At 34.4% G+C, this 24,688-nt stretch overlaps 1 protein-coding gene across 21 annotated transcripts in view; it reads left to right on the top strand.

The window, feature by feature from the left end:
• SPAG16 (sperm associated antigen 16) overlaps positions 1-24,688 on the top strand; it is a 959,311-nt gene that overhangs the window by 37,062 nt on the left and 897,561 nt on the right. For 19 of the 21 annotated variants that reach the window (XR_014829285.1, XR_014829286.1, XM_084999006.1 and 16 more), the window contains 4 exons: positions 122-229; positions 5,488-5,605; positions 9,911-9,980; positions 20,615-20,724. Coding sequence is in view for 19 of the 21 variants with exons in the window: in XM_084999006.1 (XP_084855132.1) it covers positions 122-229; positions 5,488-5,605; positions 9,911-9,980; positions 20,615-20,724 (406 nt within the window). In the remaining 2 variants the exon portion in view is untranslated. The remainder of the gene's footprint in view (positions 1-121; positions 230-5,487; positions 5,606-9,910; positions 9,981-20,614; positions 20,725-24,688) is intronic. The other 2 variants (XM_084999017.1, XM_084999016.1) reach the window with 1 other exon arrangement.

Below are 24,688 nucleotides of genomic sequence, written 5' to 3' on the forward strand. Positions count from 1 at the left end.
GGAATCTTTGCTTTTCATTATCTTTTGAATTGTTCAGTACTGGATTTGAACTGATAAGTAAGTCGTTATTTTCAGGAAGGAATTTGAAGTGATTTTTAAAGTTATTATTTTTATTTTTCAGCAAGGCTAGAGAAGATCTACTGAAAACTCAGAAAGAACGTGATTTTCATCGAATGCACCACAAGCGAGTAGTCCAGGAGAAAAACAAATTAATTAATGACCTCAAAGGGTAAGCTTCTAATCTTTATTGGCTATTTAATTTGTGTTAAGCAACTAAGTTGTGGCAGATGGCTCCAGGTAAATTTATTCATTCAACATTTATTGAGCATCTGTTGTTTGCCAGGCACTATATATTGTGTGTTTGAAATACAAAGATGAGTAAATTTAGGTCCTTGCTATCAAGGTTCCCCGAGACTGTTAAGATCTGTGATGGGAAATTATATTTTTAACAGAATCAGGGAGTGGAGTCAGCATCCTGTGCAAAGACACCAAGTTGTTGAAGGAATATGACATGTTCCCTGAATTGTAAGCATGGAGAACAAAGTGCTGAGTGGCTTGGCAAAGGACAGGTGTAGGCGACATATACTGAATGACCTTGAATTTATGTTAAGGCTCTTATAAATTATTCTAATGATATGCAAATTAACTTCCCTCTTCTCTTTCCCTGCACCTGACTACCCTCCTCACCAAAAAACAGCAATAAAGGAATTTATAATCTCTAACTGAAATTCAATTCTCCTTTGCTTGTTCTAGGGTAGTGCTATCCAATAGAACTTTCTTGACATTATAAATATTTTATATCTGCAGTGTCCCATATGATAGCGACTAGTCACGTCCTCTTTTAAGCACTTTCAGTGTGGTCAGTACAATTGAGGAATTAGATTGCTGATTTTATTTAAATTTAATTTGTTAAACTTTAAATAGGCACATTTGGCTAGTGGCTACTATATTGAACAACACAGCATAGGGATGGTCATGATAATTGTATTTTGTAGGTTGATTATAGTCATTTTGGCTATTATGATTTCTTATTCACAGACTGTCCCTTGAAGTCCCTTGAAGTTTCAGATTCAGTGTACTTTCAAACTTAGCAATATATTAATTTTCTTAGCAATATATTAATTTTTTAGCTTTTCTGATTTTTCTTAAATTTCTGTAGAAATAAAACATTACTTTAAAAGAGATTACATTATCTTAAAAAAGAAAAGGCCTGAGAGTGTTTATTCATTGACTTTAATCAGTTCTTTTAGTCTCATATTTTGGTCTAATTCTCGTTGTTGTTGTTCATAAAGTTGTTTCAAGTCCAGAGAAATTCAGAAAAAAATTGTTCAGAAAGATTTGTTTTCTTCTTAACAGAAACATTAACTGAGAAGTAGTATAATGTAATGGAAAGAACTTGAATTGTGGTCTCAAACACTGGAAGCCTGGCTCTACCACTTACCTTTCTTTGTGTACTCACTGAAATTCTATTTTTTATCTGTAAAAATGATGATAATGAAAGTACCTAATAGAGTATCTGAAACATAAGATATAGTAAATACTTTGGATGTAATCTATGTGTTAAATATGTACTATTTCATGTAGATTTTCCTTTTGCATTTTTACAGGGTCTATTTTTAGAATTCTATATGATATTTTATTTTAAAAATATATTCTTTTATATTTGGGAATTACTGTGCTCTCAGGACAATAAAGAGGTCTGTGGATCCTCTGAAATCACATAGAAGTCCTGTAAAGGTAGCTAAGCTTTTTCTTATCTAAAGATAACTAATTGCTTTGCCTTCATCATGGTGAGGTACCCATTTGCCCAGAGGAATACTCAAACGTATTTTAGTAGTTGTGTGTGTGTGTGTGTGTTTTTACACATACAGCACATACATGAGTTCGAACCACAGCACATTCTTCATGGGAAAGATTCCAGGTTTGACTCTATTCCCACTCTCTGTGCTGATACAAGCAGGCCTCAGTACTTCAGTTACTTGTATTGATGACTGTCTCAAAGCCCCTTTGTATCCAGTTGTGGCAGTTAAAGTATAGTTGTTTCTTTAGTTGTTTTTTTATTTTTTTTTTTATTTTTTATTTTTTTTATTTTTTGCTATTTCTTTGGGGCCGCTCCCACGACATATGGAGGTTCCCAGGCTAGGGGTCGAATCGGAGCTGTAGCCACTAGCCTACACCAGAGCCACAGCAACGCGGGATCCGAGCCGCATCTGCAACCTACACCACACCTCACGGCAATGCTGGATCGTTAACCCACTGAGCAAGGGCAGGGACCGAACCCGCAACCTCATGGTTCCTAGTCGGATTCGTTAACCACTGCGCCACGACGGGAACTCCTAGTTGTTTTTTTAGACTCTAGGCTATAAAAACATGCCATGCTTGTTAAATTTCTTAGTATGCTTAAAGGGAATACTATTAAATTTCATGTAAAAATTTAGCATTTTCAGATTATACTTTTTGTAAGCCTTAGGAGTCTCAGTGAAGAAACCCACATTACTTTGGAATATAACTCCACTTAGTGTATATTCAGATAGCCTTTATTTCCATATTTAATCATTAAGAATATGTATCCATTTAATCATGTGGATGAATCACTAATGTATTTTTTCCTAAGGTCCTAAAACAAAATTTCAGTGATGGCCTGAGAGTTGCAAAAATAGTAGTCATGAAGTTAATGTCACCAGTTGTGCCACTGCATACTAAATCAACTAGAGAGGAGTGTTTTTGATGCTAGGTTGTTAGGGTCTGAGTTCTCTATGTCATTTTTTTAATATTTCAATTATGTATCTATATTTCCTTTTATCATAAACCACAGAAAGTCAGCCTTAGCTTTTTCTCTAAATTGTTCATCTAAGTTATAATTAGATGACTTTATCTGTAAATTTTATAGTATTTCGCATTTAACATGAGTGTCTTATTATGAGTGTATATATTTTCAGAGTTTTTCATATAAAAATTACAATTTATAAGTAAGTGGGTGAATTATCAAGTACTTATAGAATTTATAAAAGATATACTTTCAATCTAATTAAATAGAGGGGTCCCTGAACTCTTGATATGACAGATGTAGGAATTCTGACCAACTATGATGGAAAAAAACCACTGTGTACACTAAGCATTCATTTAAGACCCTTAATAAACGATTCCATAGGAACATAGCTATTCTAGTCCTAAAGAAGGAATTTAGACTTGGCCCTAAAAAAGCTTAAATGGAAATGTTGAAAGGCCTCTGCAACAACTTGCATTACACCTGAAGTGTTAGCTCTTTCTAGGGCTTCGGGGCCACCTCTGCAAGCACATAGGGCCTAAGGAGAAGGGCTATAGAAAAACATTGTCAGGCACATCCTGAGACCTAGAGAAAAAGGTCATTTCATATTGATGAGTCAAGTCATCAGGAACATATAATATGCATTATTCTAATAAGACTTGAAACTCTATGAAGCAAAACTTGATAAGGTGGAAAGGAAAAATAGATTTCTCCACACTTATACCTAGAGATTTTAACATTCCTCTTTTAGCAGTTATTTTTTTATTTTTTATTTTTTTTATTTTTATTGTCTTTTTGCTACTTCTTTGGGCCGCTCCTGCGGCATATGGAGGTTCCCAGGCTAGGGGTCGAATCAGAGCTGTAGCCACCGGCCTACGCCAGAGCCACAGCAATGCGGGATCCGAGCTGTGTCTGCAACCAACACCACACCTCACGGCAAGGCCGGATCATTAACCCACTGAGCAAGGGCAGGGACTGAACCCGCAACCTCATGGTTCCTAGTCGGATTCGTTAACCACTGCGCCACGACGGGAACTCCTCTTTTAGCAGTTATTAGAAAAATAGCAGAAATTCTCAAGTATGCAGAACAAGATGTAAATTAATTGAGCATATTTGACATTTCTTGAATTACCTTTGGACTTGTCAAGTGTATATGGAATGTTCACCAAAATAAGTCATAAATCAAGTCTCTATATATTTCAAAAGATTATATCTGTATAAGGTATATCTGACCACAACCAAATTAAATTAAAAATCAATGACAAAAAGCTCAGGAAAATTTACAAACACCAGGAAATTAAGTAACATACTTCTAAATAATCCATGGGTCAAAGAAGGAAATGAGAAAATAATTTGAACTTAATGATTTAAAAAGTAATTTTAAAATTTATAGGAGTTAGCCAAAGCAGTGCATAAAGTGAAATTGATAGCTTATATTAGAAAAGAAGAAAAATTTAAACCAATGATCTAATCTTATACTTTAGATGCTCAAAAAAGAGCAAATTAAATACAGAGAAAGAAAAATGAAAATAAGTTAAGAGGCCAACAAACTAGCAAAGGTATAAACATAAAAAAAGTCAACAAAGGCATATATTAGTTTTGGAAAATAAAACTGACAAAATTGATAATACAATTGTCAAGCCCTTGATAATAATAATTATCACCAAATGTTGGTAAGAATGTGGAGTAATCCAGCAAATTGCTTTGGAAATATAAATTATAACCCAACAATTTTATCTCCTAGGTCTTGTTTCTAAAAGAAATAAAAATATATATAACCAAAACATCTTATAAGACTTGTGTAAGAATTTTCATAGAAACTTGATTCATAATAGCCCCAAACTGAAAACAACTCAGTTCTTAATCAGCATAATATTGGATAAACACAGTGCAGAATATACATACAAAGGAATGCTACTACTAATAAAAATGAATGAATTTTTGATACATACAGCAGAGAAGGATCTAAAGAAACATTATGCTAAGAGAGAAGCCAGTTTCAAAAGCAAACATATTCTATGATTCCAAATATATAAAGGTCTAGAATCTCCTGAAATGTTAGAAATACTCAGTATTTTTATAAAAATGTGGACTACCTGGGCATGCATGTTACTGAAAACTCTGAACTTAAGATCTGTATATTTTACATCATTTAAATTACACTTCAACAACAACAACAAAATTAAAAAAAACTGCTTTGAAGGCATTTTCAAATAAAACATTCTTAAATGTTTACATCATATGTTGAGATGATATGAATGAGATGTCAAAATATTTTTATCCTTTTTTTCTTAGTATGAGGTTATTCATTCTTGTTTTCAAGATCATTCTTCAGTTTATTTTGATGAATAACGCTCTTTCTGTTTAATCATCCATTGTTTGTAGCCCTTGTCTTTTTGAAAATTGTTTCCGAATTAAGCTGTAATTTTGTTTTCTGTCAATGGATAGCAGCAGCTTTTGAGTGCATCTTGAGTACAGCAAAATGAAATAGAGAACTGGTTAACTCAAAAGAACTGTGACTTTCTCACCTCCACCCAGGTTGCAGGGAAGTTGCACGCCAAATAACATTTCTTGCAATCCTTGGCTCTGTTGTGTTGACCTTTATATGGTTATTCACTTTTTATTGCAGTGCAAAAAAAATAGAAAAAAAGGTTTAGATGTTAGATAGAAATCACTGATTTAACTCAATTACCCTTTAAGATGCCCTTTATTTTTCATAGGTTGAAGTTACATTATGCATCTTATGAACCAACTATAAGGGTGCTGCATGAGAAGCATCACGCTTTATTGAAGCAGAAAATGCTGACCTCCTTAGAAAGAGACAGAGCAATCAGACAGGTAAAGAGACCAGTAAAGATACCTAAATGATTTTTAGCCATTTATTTTTTTAGAACATTGTTAGAAATATTGGGTTTTTTTTCTGAGATAAATTTTAAAAGATTTCCACCAATTGATACATTGTAAAAAAAGACTCTTGGAAATATTCAGCAAATGTATTTTATCCATCTTAAATCTACAAAAATTATTATTGAATTAAAATCAGTTAATTAAAATATAAATTTTGGGAAATTGTTAAAATGTAGTTAGACAGACTCGGGTTTAAATGCCAACTTCGACAGCTGTAAACCTGGACCTTACCTAAACAGTTTGAACTCAGATTTCTCATACCTAAAGTATAACCACAGTGACATATCTTTTAATATTGTTGTGGAACTTAGGTGAGATAATGAATAGAAAGTCCTTACAATTCCCCCCTTGATACACCTAGTCGTTGACTCAGTTTTCAGTCATTTTTGCTGTGTTGACAGCCTTTTCCATTCTCCCTGCCGGGTTTTAGTGTGGGCCTTGGTTTAGGGCAGTGATAAGCAACCTCTGGTATGGAGTTGAAGAAAAATAAAATATTTATTGGCCATATTAAAAATATCTAACAGTTTACTAGAAAATATAAAACTGCTGCTCTGCTTAGCATTCTTTTATTGTCTTCTGGAGATTTTTAGTTTTGGCTAAATTTTCAGAAGCTACAAAAGCTTGCACAATGATTACAAAGCTTGAATGATTTTATTAAGACATACTTTAATCAAGTGTATATTGTCTTGAGTGTAATTTTGAACTGCTAAATTGAAAACATCACTTGTCTCCTTTGTGCTTGAAATTTAATTTTGTATTGAATTGTTTTATTAGTAATGTTGCATAAAATGAGTTTAATAATTTACATTTATATGGCATTATAATGTCAAACCTTCAGAATTTCATCTCCTTGCTCCTTTTCATCTAACCTATCCACATAGCCCCCCCGCCCCCCAAAACCACAGCCTAGAATACTGTGAGCTAGATCCAGGTTGCTCCTTCTTCTTCTCCTGCCACAGGTCCAGTTTAGACTTTGCTGCCCATCTTACCCTTCTTATCCTCCTGTTATCATGTTCATCCCCTATTACCTTTCTCCCAGGAGGAATACATCAGTGGCCTGGTGACCAATCAGACTGAGTTCCACTACTCAAGGATCTCAGGGCCTTCCAGCATCCACATTGGCAAGTGCCCATGCTCCTCTCCAGCGTGTTGCTTTCTACACCTGCAGTTTGTCTATCACTGGATCTTCAACCCATCATCTATGTGATTAGGGTTATCGTCCTAGAATAGCCATAAATGTCCTTATCTCTAATACGAGGTTAGATCAAGAGCCATATTGATAGCATATTTGGGCCACATACAGTCTTTGGGTTTCAGATTGCTCTTCGCTGGATTAGTTAAAAGAGCTAAGGATTAGGAATGGTAGGTGCCTGTGCCAGCTGTGCTGCAGAATAGCCATGTGAACATTCAGGTACTTTTGCATACATGTCTCTTTTCTCATCCATTAAGCAGAGATAAAATTACTCACATTATGATTGATACATCTCTAAAATGTAAACATGTTTAAGATTTAAAATCATGCTATGAAAGAGGGTTCAATTTTACACACTTATCCAGTTGTGCAAAAAAACTGTATCTTTATTATCTACAACGTATTTTATTTTGTTTTTGAATCCCTATTCCTGCTGAAGGCAGAAGAAAAAAATAACCCACTATTGAAGACTACCCATATCTTTCTGGGTTAAACAATATCTTTGAGTTTAGCACAGGATGATAGAAAACTCTATAACTGGTGGTTTAGCTAAAACATAACTATCAGTGCTAATTTTCTGTCCTCAAATGTCTTCTTGTCATTTTTCTCAGATGGTTCCTGGTATAAGAGACATTATATATCCACTGGCCTGAAGTCTATACTCTATCCCCTGGGCCTTAACTTTCTAGGATAGTGTGACTGGCTTGGTTATATTCCTGGTGTTGAAGCACACGGTTCTGTGTCGTTGAGTGTGAACCCTATATAACTTGCTTACTCCATGGCCTCTGCCACAGCATCTGTGAGATCCTTCACATCTATGACCTCATTTCCTCACTCTCATTCATTGTCGTTTCCTTATCATCATTTCCTTAAAAACCTTTTCTTAATGAACGTTTAGCTTACCATGTTTCTCTAAATGCGTAGAATTCTCAAATAGTTTCCTTTAGAAGGGTTAGATTTTAGAATTTTTAAAATGCTATTTAGTTTGTATCTAAAAGAGTGAAGGCATACTGTGAGATGCCAAGAATCTAATGCGTTTTCAAATTCTTTTGATAGACAGTAAACAATGTGATTATTTTTAAAATTATTTGTCTTATAAAAATATCTATAATTAATTATTTTAGTTTAAGAAAATTACCAAAAATGTCTGAAATTCTGATTTAGAGACCTGCATTTAAAAAAGATAAATGTAATTTACTTTTTAGAATATTTCTGTATAATAAATTATATTTTATCTTTTTTGGATCATGGGGATCAGTTCGGGAGATATTCTGAAAAAGACATTTGTATCTATTTCTAGGTCTGACTGCTGAGAGGGTCTAGCAGTAATGACGGTAGTAGTAATGAGGATACCCAGTGCCCAATATCAATTTGTAATACTATTCTCCAGTAAGAGGAAATAGTGCTCGGAGTTCCCGTCGTGGCGCAGTGGTTAACGAATCCGACTAGGAACCATGAGGTTGCGGGTTCGGTCCCTGCGCTTGCTCAGTGGGTTAACGATCCGGCGTTGCCATGAGCTGTGGTGTAGGTTGCAGACGCGGCTGGGATCCTGCGTTGCTGTGGATCTGGCGTAGGCCGGTGGCTACAGCTCCGATTCGACCCCTAGCATGGGAACCTCCATATGCTGCAGGAGCGGCCCAAGAAATAGCAAAAAAGACAAAAAAAAAAAAAAAAAAAAAAGAGGAAATAGTGCTCCTTAAGGAAGGGGCTAATTGTCGTTTGGGATGTGCCTGGGTGAGCACGTGGGACATCTTGTCCCAGAAACTAGGAAATATTCATAAAGTAAAAAAAGAAAGCAAGGAAGGAGAAGGGAGTGGGGGAGAGAGAGAGAGAGCACCAGAGAGAAAGAAAGGAAGGAAGGAAGAAAGAAAGAGAGAAAGGAAGAAAGCAAGGAAGGAGAAGGGAGTGGGGGAGAGAGAGAGAGAGCACCAGAGAGAAAGAAAGGAAGGAAGGAAGAAAGAAAGAGAGAAAGGAAGAAAGAAAGGAAGGGAGGGAAGAGGGAGAAAGTAAGGAAGGATGGATGAAAGGAAGACAGGAAGAGAGGAAATACCCAGTACAACAGTGAGGTATGTCAAGGGACAAAGGAGCTATTGTGGGTATCTACGGATAGACCACCACTCAAATTTGGGTTGGATGTTGAGCCTGTTGATGTACCATGGTAATGTACAGGAAACAGTATACAGGAACTCTGTGTACCATATTTGCAATTTTTATGTAAATTTCACACTATTCTAAATAAGAAATTCACTTAAAAAATTTAAAATCCATTCGGCGTCCAAGAAGCGATACAAATTTTTCACTCTTTTTTTTCACCCAGGCATTTCATGAGCACTAATCCATAGACTACAATTTATTATATTCTCTTTTCTGTTAATAAAGAAATGTTGATGCTCAGTGATAGAAAAACGTGTGTACCTATATATATAATTAAACAGAGGATATTTTGTATTGAATCATCATATGAGGGTTGTTGAGATAGCTTTTTAAGGTTGAATTTGAAGTCCGTTTTTCAGGAAATATAGGTAAATAATATACCATCAAGCAAGCTAACAAATGCTCTAAATTAAAAAATATATTTAAAATAACAAGGTCTATTTGTGGGTAGAGAATGAGCTAAGAGTTTTAGAATAGTAGCAATTTTTTTCATATTTTACTTCCCAATTAATATTTACCTCATCTTTCATGGACATAAAGATGAATTAAGTTGTTGTGAAGCAATTTCAACAGAAGATAAAACTCTCTCAAAGTAGAGACCTGAATAATTATCGTTAAAAATGTGTAACGAGTATTCTTGTTTCCAAAAGCTTTGTGGTGAAGTAAACATTTCAGATGCTTACCCATAATAATACTAAATATTTGCCTGTGGAATTTATTTTAAACTTAAAATTATATTTTCTCTTGTTAAAATTTTAAAATATGTAGGAATTAATTTAAGAGAAATTAATATTTTCTGTACTTTGTAATCAGCATTTAAACGTTGCATTTTAAAACCCATTTTTTGAATTATTTGGTATAATCCCACATCCATGGATTTTAATTTTTAGATTTCTGGACTTCAAGAAACATTGAAGCATATGGAAATAGGACATGGTGTCTATGCTCCTGAATTAAGAGGTAAAGTAAAATGTGATAAAATTTAAATTTATTATTGGTTGGTGATTTTTCAGCCTTATTAGAACTCAAAATTCTAGAGATGATTAAAAGCTAATAAATGATGTGATAATTCCCAAGTTAAAATACTTAATGAAAGTATCGAGGAAATATAGATATAATATTGTATATACTAATTTTAGAGAAAAATATGAGTAAACCATAATGACAGGACTTCTGTTTCTGGTCCTGATGAAGTACCTGGTACCAGACTAGCCTTCCCTCCATAAATAACTATAAAACTAGACTACATATGAAATAGCTACTTTTAGGTACTGGAAAACATCACAAGTCACAGAAGGCAGATGACAGAAGGAAAATTTATAAGTTAGGGTCCATCATCACAGTGGCCTTTCGTATAGGGAAACTTTTAAACCAAGCTCCCTGGAGAGAGAGGTCAGGAAGAGATGGCACTCCTGTATGAACTGAAAAGGCAAAGACTGCAGTTCATGAGTTGTTGATGCAACTAGAATCTGTAGAAAAGTGCACCAAATAAGAGAATGCTAACAATGTGCAGTGGCCTGGTTTGTAAGAGAGTATGCAAGAGTCCTTAGTTGATGGTGAAGCTACACATGCAAAACTACCTGAGACCTACTAAGAAGACTCTATAGGATTAAGGGGTTCTAGATGTCAAGCAGTGATGTGATATGTTGGTATTCTGGCCATGTCTTGATGGAGAGACCTCTTTAACCCTTGGTAACACCACATTAACATTAAATATCCTGCACCCACACTATAAAACCTAAAATAAAGCTTACACAGAATTTCTCGGGGAAACAGAGCTTAGAGTTTGAATTTTGCCCAATTAGAGAACCTTGGGAAATATTTAGGGCTTTCTATTGATACACACTAATAAAACATCAGATTAACCCTAGAATTCAAGGTGATCATCAAAAAATTAAACTGACTGCTAGAACAAAAATCGGTACTATTCAGAGGAGGACAGTTGTCTAGAGTGTTTATAATCTATAAATGGCATTATTTTTTTTTATTTTTTATTGTAAATTGTATTGGGGGAATAACAATAACAATATTTCATTCTTTTTATGGATAGTAATATTCCATTGTATATATATATATGTACTACATATCCTTTATCGATTCCTCTCTCGAGGGACATTTAGGTTGCTTCTGTGTCTTGGCTGTTGTAAATAGTGCTGCCCTGAACATTGGGGTGCATTATCCTTTTGAATTACAGGTTTCTTTGGATATATGCTCAGGAATGGGATTGCTGGATCATATAGTAGTTTTATAGTTAGTTTTTTAAGGAACCTGCATCCTATTCTCCATAGTGGTTGTACCAGTTTATATTCCTACCAACAGTGTAGTAGAATTTCCTTTTCTTTGCACCCTCTCCAGTATTTATTGTTGGTAGATTTTTTGATGATGGCCACACTGACTAGTGTGAGGTACATCTCATTACACTTTTTTTTTTGTTTTTTGTCTTTTTGTTTTTTAGGGCCATACCCACAGCATACAGAGGTTCCCAGGCTAGGGGTCCAGTCGGAGCTACAGCTGCCAGCCTATGCCAGAGCCACAGCAACACTAGATCTGAGCTGCAGCCACAACCCTACACCACAGCTCACAGCAATGCCAGATCCCTAACCCACTGAGCGAGGCCAGGGATCGAACCCACAACCTCATGGTTCCTAGTCAGATTCATTTCCACTGTGCCATGACGGGAACTCCCTCATAGTTTTGACTTACATTTCTCTAATCATTTGTGACGTTGAGCATATTTTACTGGGTTTTGGGGCCTTTTTTATTCTTTGAAGAAATGTCTATTTATGTCTTTATTTTTTTGTCTTTTTAGGGCTGCACCCACAGCATATGGAGGTTCCCCTGCTGGGGGTCTAATTGGAGCTGTTGCTGCCAGCCTATGCCAGAGCCACAGCAATGCCAGATCCTAGCTGCATCTGTGACCGACACCACAGCTCACAGCAATGCTGGATCCTTAACCCACTGAGCAAGGCCAGGGATTGAACCCGCAACCTCATGGTTCCTAGTTGGATTCGTTTCCACTGCACCATGACAGGAACTCCCAAGAAATGTCTATTTAGTTCTGCCAATTTTTTAATTGAGTTGCTTGTTTTTTTTTTTTTTTTTTTTTTTTTTTTTTTTTTTTTTTTTTTTTGATATGTGGGTCTTGTTTTTTTATCCATTCGGGTAGTCTATGTCTTTTGGTTGGAGCATTTACATTTAAGGTAATTATGTATGTCCTTATTGCTGTTTTTTTAATTGTTTTGGATTTGTTTTTGGAGGTCTTTTTTCTTCCTTCCCTTCCTCTTTTGTTCTCTTGTGATTTGAGAACTGTCTTACTATTTTTAATGCTATATTTGTAATCCTTTTTCTTTTTTGTGTGTATCTTTTTTTGGTTTTGGAGTTACTATGAGATTTTGATATTGCAGTCTGTCTGTACACAAGATTGTTTTATTTTTTATTTATTTTTATTTTTATTATTTTAATGATTTTTTTTTCATTATAGCTGGTTTACACTGTTCAGTCAATTTTCCACTATACAGCAAGGTGACCCAGTCACACATACACATGTACATTCTTTTTTCTCACATTATCATGCTCCATCATAAGTGACTAGATATGGTTCCCAGGGCTGTACAGCAGGATCTCATTGCTTATCCATTCCAAAGGCAATAGTTTATATCTATGAACCCCAAATTCCCAGTCCATCCCACTCCCTCCCCCTCCCCCTCGGCAACCTGTTCTCTAAGTCTGTGAGTTTCTTTTCTGTGGAAAGGTTCATTTGTGCCATATATTAAATTCCAGATATAAGTGATATCATATGGTGTGTGGCATTCTTTTTCTGATTTATTTCACTTGGTATAAGAGTCTCTAGTTCCATCCACGATGCTGCAATTGGCATTATTTTGTTCTTTTTTATGGTTGAGTTGTATTCCATTGTATATATATACCACATCTTCTTAATCCATTCATCTACTGATGGACAGGTTGTTTCCATGTCTTGGCTATTGTGAATAGTGCTGCAGTGAACTTAACGGGTGCATTTTTTTTAATGATTTTTATTTAGATTATTTTAATTTCAAATATGTTTGCAATATCCTTCATTTGTACTCTCCTCATGATTGCTTGCTTTGATATCATATTTGTATGTGGATGATTTCCTACTTTTATTTTATGTTTGTTTTTACTGGTGAACTTTCCCACTTGTAACTTTCTTGTTTCTAGTTGTGGCCTTTTCTTTCCTGTCTAGACAGTTTCCTTTTGTATTTGTCCTAAAGCTGGTTGGTGGTACCAAGTTACCTTGGCTTTTTGTCTCTGAAATACTTTTGATTTCTCCATCAAATATGAACGATAGCCTTGTTGGGTAGAGTATTCTTTGTTGTAGGTTTTTCTTTTCTTCACTTTAAATATATCATGCCATTCTCTTCTGGCCTGCAGAGTTTCTGCTGAAAAAAAATAGTTGATAATCTTTTGGGGACTCCCTTGTATGTCATTTGGTTGTTCAGAAATTAGTTGTGATTTTGGTGTTTTCATGAGAGGAGGTGAGCTCAGGTCCTTCTACTTTGTAATCTTGTCTCCTAATCCTTATCCACTTGGGATAACCCTCTGTCACACTCAATAACTTGGGTCTAGTTTGCCAGCACAGTGTTCTGCATAGCTCTAGCAGACCTGCAGCCTAGAGCTTGAGGTTTTTCCTATTCAGTTTTTTGTAATCCATTAACTTCTGTTTATGATGGAATTCAGCGTAAACCACAACAGCAGTGAAGCCCAGGTACTTCACTTGTCCTGTGTTCTAGGACACTGAGTGATGTATGATTGCTCCCAGGAATTTAAGGGCTGCATGAGACATTTCCCAGAGAATTCCTGTTAGAATGGCTTATTTGCCTGGACTCTACAGGATGCTTTATCTACTTGGCAACAGAGTTCTATAACACTTCCCTTATATAGGGCTAAGATTATGGTTCTTTAGAACCATATGGTTCCATTGTCTTCAGATTCTGCGCTATAACAGTTATTTTTAATGTGACCAAGGAAAATATGTCATAAATAAGTGAAGAGAAGGAGTCTTGGAAGATAAATGGAAACAAGCAGACAAAAAAAGGAAATAGAAATCTCATACTGAAAAATATAATAACTAAAATCAAAATTTTATACTTAATAAATTGAAGATGACAGATGTGTCAGTGAATTTTAAATGACATCAATAAAAATCACCTAAAGAAGAGAGAAAAAAATGGAAGGAAATTTGCCTATTTAATGTATAGGTAATTGGAGGACTGATGGAAAAAAGAATGAGAATGGGGCATAAAAATATTTAAACAAAAGATGATCTAAAATTTTCCAAATTGATGTAAGGAAAATTTATAGACCCAAAAAATCAACTAACCAAAAACACAAAATCATACCTGGATACACTGTATTCAGAATTTATGTGAGAAAATCTTAAAAGCAGCAAGAGAGAAAAGACATTACCTACAGGGGAACAGTAATACAAATAAAGGCTGATTTCATGTCAAAAATACTTGGGGCTTGAAACAGTGAAATGACATCTTTAAAATATGGAAAAAATTTAATTTAGAATTGTATATTCAATAAAAATATTCTTCAGAAATTAGAGGGAAATATAGACATTTCCATGTAAATGAAAACTGAGAGATTTTGTTGCAAGCCATCCTAAAGTACATGAAATACTAAAGTAATTTCTTTGGGCAGAAAGAAAAATAAGCCAGAAAAAGTCAGATCTACAGATATAAATACTGTACAGATATCTAGAAATGTTTAATTCTGGTCAACATAAAGATGAAGATTTCTTCTTATTAATTTCCTTAAAAGGAAAGTGGTTAATAAAGACAAAAAGTATAGCATTTTAAGGTAATATTTATAAGATATGTAAATGATCAAAAATAATACTTTGGTGTAAATGCACATATTCTATATCTTGATTTTGGTGGTTGGTTATACACCTTCTTATCTTTGTTAAAATTTACCCAACTCTACACTTAAAATGTATGCATTGTATCATATGTAAATTATACCTCGAAAATGTTCATTTAAAAGAGAATAATAAGAAACTCTAAAGTACAGAAAGACTGCAAAATAGTGAATTTCTTAATAAACATAACATCCTGTTTTTTCAGGTGATTATTCTTTGTGTTCTCTAATTAAAGCTTGAAAGAAATATGTATCATTGTCACATTCAAAATTTTTTTCTTAGCCTTGATTTAGTAGTTTCTTTCCTAAGATTTTATGGTAAAGAAATATCATTTTCGCTCCATGATACTTAAAGACACTATGTATAAGGAAGTTTATTGCAGTCATATCTATAGTAACAAAAATAATAAGCAACCCTACCCTCTAACTAGATGTGAATGTTTATATATGCTTGACCTTATAATACCAGAAATTCTTTAAAATCAAGCATAGAAAGATGCATGTGTTTTAATGTTAAGAAATTAAACCATTTATAGAGTATAAAAGCATGTTTGTTAAATATATGCAAAGAAAAATTATTAGAGGATGCCCACCAAAATGTTTACATGATTTTCTTTATGTGATGTGATTATTTTCTATGTTTTTTTCTTACTGCATTTTTTTTTTTTCGCTTTTTAGGGCTGCACCAGCTGCATATGGAAGTTCCCATGCTAGGGGTCAAATTGGAGCTACAGCTGCTGGCCTACACCACAGCCGCAGCAATGTGGGATCTGATCTGAGTCTGTGACCTATACCACAGCTCATGGCAACACCAGATCCTTAACCCACTGAGCGAGGCCAGGGATCGAACTTGTGTCCTCATGAATACTATTCGGGGTCGTTACCACTGAGCCATGACAGGAACTCCCTTTACTTCATTTTTAAAGAATATATTTTTCTGTCTGTATGAAAAAGTTATTTGTTTCATATATAGATGACTTTTAAGAAGAATACAATCAGATTAGGTATGAAAGGATGATGTGAAACTACTATAATATCTGGAACTCTAACTTACAATGAATTGTTTGTGAATATATATATGAGAATGCATAAAGGTTGAGGGGTTAATGCTATACCAGTTAATCTGTGATGTTAGATTCTAGTATGACAGCTCATGATTTTATTTATTTATCCTTGACATCTCTATTAAAATAAGATGATCATTTACAGATAATTCCTTGCCGAAATTATCTTCTAGTATTTAATTCATTGCAATTTTTTTTTTTTTTTTTTTTTTTTTTGTCTTTTTGCTATTTCTTGGGCCGCTCCCGCGGCATATGGAGATTCCCAGGTTAGGGGTCTAATCGGAGCCATAGCCACCGGCCTACGCCAGAGCCACAGCAACGCGGGATCCGAGCCGCGTCTGCAACCTACACCACAGCTCATGGCAACGCCAGATCCTTAACCCACTGAGAAAGGGCAGGGATGGAACCCGCAACCTCATGGTTCCTAGTCGGATTCGTTAACCACTGCACCACAACGGGAACTCCTCATTGCAATTTTTTAAGACAGAAATTTATAAGTTACTTTGAAGAGCAAGTATGTGATTATATTTTTATCAATGATATTTTGAAGAGGCTTTTTGATAAAAAAAAATCCAACTCAACATGAAGAAAACAGATTTTCTTAGTTGCATGATCCCAATTACCTGAATAAAAGTAATTCCTTAAATTCTGTGCTGAATAACTGTGTGCTTAAAAAACAGGCATTCTAGTTTTAGGTATAGGGTTTGCAGTACCTTTTCCTAGGCTTCTTGTGTCAGCATTTGGCTGTGTGGTCGCAGATTCCAGCATCACTCAAACTGGCTGGTCAGTTTGAAGCCTTGCTTAGGCAAGGACTGTTATTTGTAAAACGTTGTCTTATTGTTTAACTGACGTTTCCTCATAAATCTTGCTGTCCTTCATGATTATTTTAATTTCTTTAACTCTTTCTCTCTTCATTTTCTCAGTTTAATTTTAAAAATATTCCATCTGTCATTCCTCTATTTTTCATTTATTTTGAGCAGAAGTTGATATGGCAGTAGAAACTCTTTAAAGGTAAATCACTCTGTAGTTAGGAAACAATGACTTGATTGTTATTTACTCTGAACTTTAGGAGAAAGACTAATTATTATTTAATCTGTGTTTAAGGAATAAGACAAAAATTAGACTCACTTGGAATAGTTATCAAAGAATTTTAAACATACCATATTTTTTGACTATCAAGTTGACATGCTTATTACAGAAAAATATTAAATGATAAAATGTTTTAAAAATTATCCATGATTGCCACCACCTAGAGAAAATGTTATTAATACTTTGGTACTCAGATTTCTCACCTGAAAAGGATTTATAATTTTATATTTACTCTTGTATGTATGTGGAATAATAGAAAAATGCCCTGGAGAAACTATGAAATAGTGAATTATTGTCAACTAGGTATTTGAAGTGATAGTATTGTGTTATACTTTTCTTTGTTATGAAAAGTAATATGAATCAAATATTTACAAGAAACTACACAGAAAGCAAAGAAAGTATTACATTTTATGAGATAAAACTTCTTGTGCAAATTATTAAAGTTCAAAAAGTTTATCAATATGTTAGTTTTTCTTATGTTTGTGTTATTCATTAACCTATCTTACTTTGTTTTCATATGTGGTTGCAATTTGAGTACAATAGCTATTTCCAAACCAAGTTATAAAGATATATCTAATTATATTTTATGATGTCTTCTAATTTATGATAGGAAACAGAATTCAGGAAGAACAGCAAGAAATTGGAAATGTTTTAGGGAGTTAAAAAACTTTAAAAGCAGACTCAAAATACACAAACAGATGTCATGTGCAGTGGAGCAAAGTAGTCCTTAAGGTTTTAATTAATTGGTTTTTAAGGTTTTTTGGTTTTTTTTTTTTTTTGTTTTTTTTGCTGTTCGGAATTACATTACAAGATGTTAATTTCTTATGATTATATGGAGCATGTGGACCAGTTTAGAAAGCTGTCATTTCAAATAGAGCTTCTTTCTCCCTACCTCTATTACCTTTTTCTGAATTCCAATTAAATGTATACTTGATCTCATTTTAGCTTTCTGATCTTTTTGATATTTTCTCTTTATCTTTCTGAGATAAATTATGGATAATTTTTTCAACTTTTTTTTTGTTAAATCATTGTCTTGTCTAACCTATAATGGGTTTAGAGACTGACAGTATGTAGGTAATTAAGTATTTGTTCAATGAGTATATTCCAGCATTTCGGACATTTAACCAGCAGCCTGAACATGTTAAGTTAATATTGGTTGAATGTGTGCATACATTAAGAAATAGTTGAATGAGTGAAATTTAGCACTGGAAGAACAGTAACTAATTTTCATAAATGAAAATGTGTTTGTTTGTTTATTTGATGTTTGCTTTATTTTTCTCAGGGAACTGTACCTTCCTTAAGATGATGATTGTGCCAAATAAAATTTGGGAAACTGCATAGCACCAATTAATACTCTAGACCTTGTCATTAATAAGCATTTAATGATAAACATAATGATGCCATGATAGAGACATGACTTTGCTAGGATATTTACTAAACCTTAAGAAGCGCTATGTAGAATTTAAAAATTATACGCACTTAACCATGAATGTGACACAAAAACTTTAATGTTTGAGCCTCTCATTTGTTCTACAAATCCTTGTGTAATTAAAAGTGATGTTTATCTGATGGAGAGTGTTTATTATTAGTACATTGAGAAATAATTAAGAAATATTATTTCTATGACAATTCCACATGAATTATGCAATGTGTATTCCTGTGTTTTGGTTCCAAATGCTGAACTTTTTCTAAAATATTATTAAAATGTAAATTTTTGTAATTTCATCTTGTGAAACAGCTACATGTACTCATAAACCAAGCCCTTTTTGATTTTTTTTTTTTTTTGGACTTTTTGCTTTTTCTAGGGCCACTCCTGCAGCATATGGAGGTTCCCAGGCTAGGGGTCTAATCGGAGCAGTAGCTGCTGCTTGCGCCACAGCCACAGCAATACCAGATCCGAGCTGCGTCTACGACCTACACCATAGCTCATGGCAATGCCCGATCCTTAACCCACTGAACAAGGCCAGGGATTGAGCCCGCAACCTCATGGTTCCTAGTCGGATTTGTTAACCACTGAGCCATAACGGGAACTCCATGATTTTTTTATTTCATTTATCCTTACCATTTTGTTTGTTTCTTGCTTTTTGTTTTATTTCTCTCATGAAGTGGTGCTTTGTAACGTTTTGTATACGAACCTGAGATCTGCTCATATTCCTAGATTGATCTGCTATAATCTTGGACTTTTCTCCTTACTGCTTTCTTCATTCTTCCCGTATTACTGTACAAGTTCTCCTCATGTGTAAATGGGAACAAAAGGTAGTGACCTTCACAGGGCTATTGACAGGATTTCATGAAATAATATGTGTATATTGTTTAGACCAGTAGCTTTAGATGGTGAAACATCAATGAGGCATAAATGGTAATTATTATAATTTTAAATCATTATCATTATGAGGTTTTCACTCTTGGCTGTTTAGGAGGGAAATACAATAAAAGTGAATCTGATGTGAAAATTGTTCTGTAATCTCAGCGAGCTGTAATTGTTGCCTTTCCTCCACAATTTGACTTCCAGGTGTTGTGGGGCTCTAACTTGAGGGAGTGCTGGTAGTCTGGGTACCCTAGTATTTGAGGGTTTTTTTTTTTAAAGTACTTTCATATAGTACTACCTTATGCAACATTTGGTTTTTATGTTATTGTAGGAGTTAGTTTGAGGGTTTTCTTCCTTGCAACTGGTACTGAATAGGAAAAATAAGATCAGGAAAGAAACTAAACGTTAGCATATGCTTCCTTACCTTTATAGATCAGGATTCTCAAAACTCTCAAAGAGCCTTGACATTGAAAGCATCCACATATTTTTGTTTTTCATTATCTTTTCTCAATTATAAATTAGTCTTATAATTTAGAATATTGAGTGGTTTCTTTTATTTATGAGTTAATGACTATAGCCACATTCATTGTTTGACAGAAGCTTGCTGTTTAGAAATACAGAGGGAAATTATGTATACCTACATGTGTATGTGTATATGGAAAGACGTGAAAAAGAAATAGACTTTTTCCACCACTCTTATTTTTTCCCTTGGATTCCTGTAGGACTGTTTTTTCTGTCCAGGAGAGTTTGGAGCTCAGTGTTATAACTACATTGAAATGTTATCCTGTGTTTTCTTTCTGTTTTTTTCAACTTTGTGAAACTGAATATTTTATTAATACAGTGTTCATGTAAAAATCTCTGTTTATTATCCATTTCCACTTGGGAAATTTTTTCTTTGCTTACCATTGTCTCCTTGGGCCCTTTTCAATTCTTCTTAAAGATGAGAAACTTCTTGATAATGGGAGTTTAGGTATAATGTAACTAGAGTTGGCTCATATGTTTTCCTCCTGGCTCCTCATGCCATTTCAGTAACTTTGCAGCAGTGACACCCTGTATTTTTGGGAAATGACTTCAAGACTCCATTTTAAACATTTTTGGTATGGTTTTAGTATTACTAGGTTAATACTTAAGAAAATACATGTATAATGAATTTGACTTTGTTGTTTTTTTTGGTTATAATAAATCTTACAGTATAAACATCCATAATAAATTATATTATCTTATAGTTGTTCCTAATTGTGAAAAGGAAAATGCACCAGAAGGTCCTACTCAGAAAGGTCTCCGTGAAGCCAGAGAACAAAGCAAATGTAAAATAAAGATGAAAGCTAATACAAAGGTATGACTTTGTTCTGTAAATTCATACTTAACTTTCAGGTATTCATATTCTTGGACTCATACCATATCATTATTTTATTGGAAAAGGAATTCGGAAGTTATGTATTCCAAGCTCCTTCGTCTGTATATGGAAAATGGAGGTTCTTCAGTGTTATTAGTAACTAGGCTATTGAGAGACATGCACTTTTTATCAGGAGAGAAAACTGGATTAATCACTCCGCCACATAATCATGACCATTTCTGCTTACTTGCTTCCTTTTCTGCCTAAATTTAACTTTGTCTAAAAAAACAAAACAAAACAAAAAAAAAACCTACCAGATTGTCCCTTATTTCTTTTCTCATAGTATAACTTCAAACTTTATTTAGTCTTTTAAAAAAGTAGGATGGAAAGAATTATGCCTATATAAGAATCTCCTTATATTTATTTGAATGATTTTCTTTGCAATCAGGCTGTTAATTAAAATCTTCTACAATGATTACTGAAAAATGGTGTTAAAAATGACTGTCGGTGGAGTTCCCGTCATGGTGCAGCAGAAATGAACCCATCTAGGATCATGAGGCTGTGGGTTCGATCCCTGGCCTTGCTCGATGAGTTAAGGATCCGGTGTTGCCGTGAGCTGTGGTGTAGGTCACAGACCCAGCTCAGATCTGGTGTTGCTGTGGCTGTGGCATAGGCCAGTGGCTGCAGCTCCGATTAGACCCCTAGCCTGGCAACCTCCATATGCTGTGGGTGCGGCCTTAAAAGATAAAAGACAAAAAGAAAAAAAAAAAAAGACTGTTGGGCAAAGATCAAAAATGAGGAAGCAAAAAAAAATTACCTGAAACCTGTGAAAGGTTTAGTTTCTTGTCCTGAAAATTACGTAAAAGTCTAACTGAGGTAATAAATGTTTTTTATAAAGTAATTACCTTTGAGTTATAAAATATCTGATATTGATTTTAAAATGAAAATATTTACAATATTAATAACTTTTTAGTAGTAGTAATGATGTAAGAACAATAGATTTTTTTAAATTCAAGTGACAAATCATTTACTCAGCTAGTATCTGTAACATTTTTTCCTCAAAGGTATGTATTAGAATCTGGTATCATATAGAGTATTTCAATAAAATACCAGGAGTTCCCGTCATGGCTCAGTGGTAAAAAACCCAACTAGGAACCATGAGAGTGTGGGTGTAATCCCTGACCTTGATCAGTGGGTTAAGAGTCTGACGTTGCCCTGAGCTCTGGTGTAGACTGCAGGCGTGGCTTGGATCCTGTGTTACAGTGGCTGTGGTGTAGCCTAGAAGCCATAGCTCAGATTTGACCCCAGCCTGGGAATTTCCATGTGCTGCAGGTGCAGCCCAAAAAAGGGAATATTAAAATAAAATACAGACTAAATATTTTTAGGTTATACCAAGGCTTTGATAATCACTTTTTATGAAGTTTAGATAAGTATTTTATTATTCCTCTATTAGCAATATTAATGTTTAAATTTATCTTATTTGTGGTCGATCCCCTCTTCTAGTCAACCTGCCTGTAGCTTCCCTATGCCTCCAGTTCCCATCAGGACAGACCTTCCTCTTTACCATCATAAAGTTTTCCCACTCCTCTGCCTGCCTTTAATTTGAGTCTCTGCCAAATGCAAGCAGTGGTGGGAGATGACTCTCTTTTTGTCAATTAGTAGTGCTCATTCTTGTTTGGAAAATCTTCATCTCCACTGTGGTCATTAGTTCAGGATGCAAATGGAGCACTCACAATAATAACAAAAATCAGAGTTAAGGATTTTTGGGTGTGATAATGGTGGTGGTGGTCATCAGGAACATTTTCACCTTCTAAGGGCATAGTAATTCTCTTTCAGGTAGGTAAGTCGTCATTAGAAATGATTTGTTGATTCATTCATTAATTGCTTATGGCTTGTAAGATTTTTTACATTAGTCATGAAAGGTTGGCATTTTATGTAACAAAAAGTTACATATTTGTGCATAGTATATTCTTTTTTGGCTTTGTAATAGAATATTTAACATAATATCTAAATAGGATAGAAAGAGCTAAATGTATATGGTGAATTATTCCCCCTTTACAAGTAATCATTTTTTATTTACTCTTTTAATTTTCATTGTTTCCTGCCATTTATATCCTTTGACCAACATCTCCCCAATTTCCATACCTCCTAGCCCCTCCCCCTCCCCCCTGCTATAACCACCATTCTCCTTTGTTTCTATGAGTTCAGCTATTTTAGATTTTATGTCTGTATATCCAGTATGCATCTATGGATCTCTCTCTCGCTCTCACATCGTGTTTATTCATTCATTCACTGACACTTAAATTGTTTCCATAACTTGGCTATTGTAATGCTATAATGAACATGGGAGTGTAGCTGTCTCTTCCTGTTATCATTTTCTTTGGATATATACTCAGAAGTAGAATTGCTTGATATTATGGTGTTTCTACTTTTAATTTTTTGAGGAACCTACTGTTTTCCTTATAGTGGATGTACCAATATACATTTCCAACAGTAATGCAGGAAGGTTCCCCTTTTTCCATATCCTCACCAATTCTTGTTATTTGTTGTCTTTTCGATAATAACCATTCTGACAGGTGTGAAGTGCTATCTAATTGTGGTTTTGATTTGCATTTCCCTGATGATTAGTGATACTGAACATCTTTTCATGTGCCTCTTGGCCATCTGTGTGTCTTTGGAAAAATGTGTGTTCAGATCCTCTGCCCATTTTTTAAGTCAGATTGTTTTATTTTAGCTATTGAGTTGTATGAGTTATTAATATATTTAAAATATCAACTCTTTATTGGGTATGTCACATCTGAAAATATTTTCTCCCGGTCACTAGAAATTTACTCTCATTCAGTAGGTTGCCGTTTCATTTTGTTGATTGTTTCTTTTTCTGTCCAGAAAATGTTTAGTTTGATGTTGTCTAACTCTTTTTGCTTTTGTTGCTTGTACTTTGGTGTCATATCAAAAAATCATTGACAAGACTCCTTGTTGTGAAACGTGTCATGGGTATTTTAATAGAAGTTGGATTAAAACTGTAGCTTGCTTTAAGTAGCATGGACATTTTAACAATATTAATTCTTTCAAATTCAAGAGCACAGGATATCTTTCCATCTCTTTATATCTTTTTCACATTCCTTTATCAATGTTTTATATTTTTTAGAGTATAGGTGTTTTACCTCCTTGGTTAAGTTTATTCCTAGGTATTTTATTCTTGGTGATATGATTTCATTTTATTTAATTAATTTATTTTTGCTTTTTAGGGCCACACTTGTGGCATATGGAAGTTCCCAGGCTAGGGGTCGAATCAGAGCTACAGCTGCTGGCCTATGCCAGCAACATGGGATCCAAGCCACATTTGCCATCACAGTTCACGGCAAAGCCAGATCCTCAACCACCAAGCAAGGCCAGGGATCGGACCCACATCCTCATGGATCCTAATTGGGTTTATTAACTGCTGAGCCATGAAGGGAACTCCCAGCCATAAAGGGAACTCCCAATGATGTGATTTTAAATAGGATTATTCTCTTGCTTTCCCTTTCTGCTAGTTTATTGTTATAGCAAGGCAACACAATACTGTATATTAATCTTGTATCTTGCAAAGTAATTGAATTCATTTATTAGTTATAATATTTTTTCCTTTTTTGTGGAGACTTTAAGCTTTTCTATATGTAGTATCATGTAATCTTCAGATAGTGACACTTTTAAATCTTCCCTTCTAATTTGTGTGCCCCGTATTTCATTTTTTTTCTTTTTTTAAACTAAATTTGTTTTTTTATTAGGGTATAGTTGATTTATAATGTTGAGTCAATTTCTGCTGTAGCGCATAGTGACCCAGTCATACATATATATATATATACACATTTTTTTCTCATATTATCTTCCATTATGATCTATCCCAAGAGACTGGATATAGTTCCTGTGCTATGCAGTAGGACCTCATTGCTTATCCATTCTGATTGTCTTATTTGATTGCTCT

Source organism: Sus scrofa, chromosome 15 (assembly GCF_054392235.1).
Source record: "Sus scrofa isolate SSC_HxYL_T2T_F1_AM1 chromosome 15, Sscrofa_HxYL_maternal_Yorkshire_Landrace_v2.0, whole genome shotgun sequence".
Lineage (NCBI taxonomy): Eukaryota > Metazoa > Chordata > Mammalia > Artiodactyla > Suidae > Sus > Sus scrofa.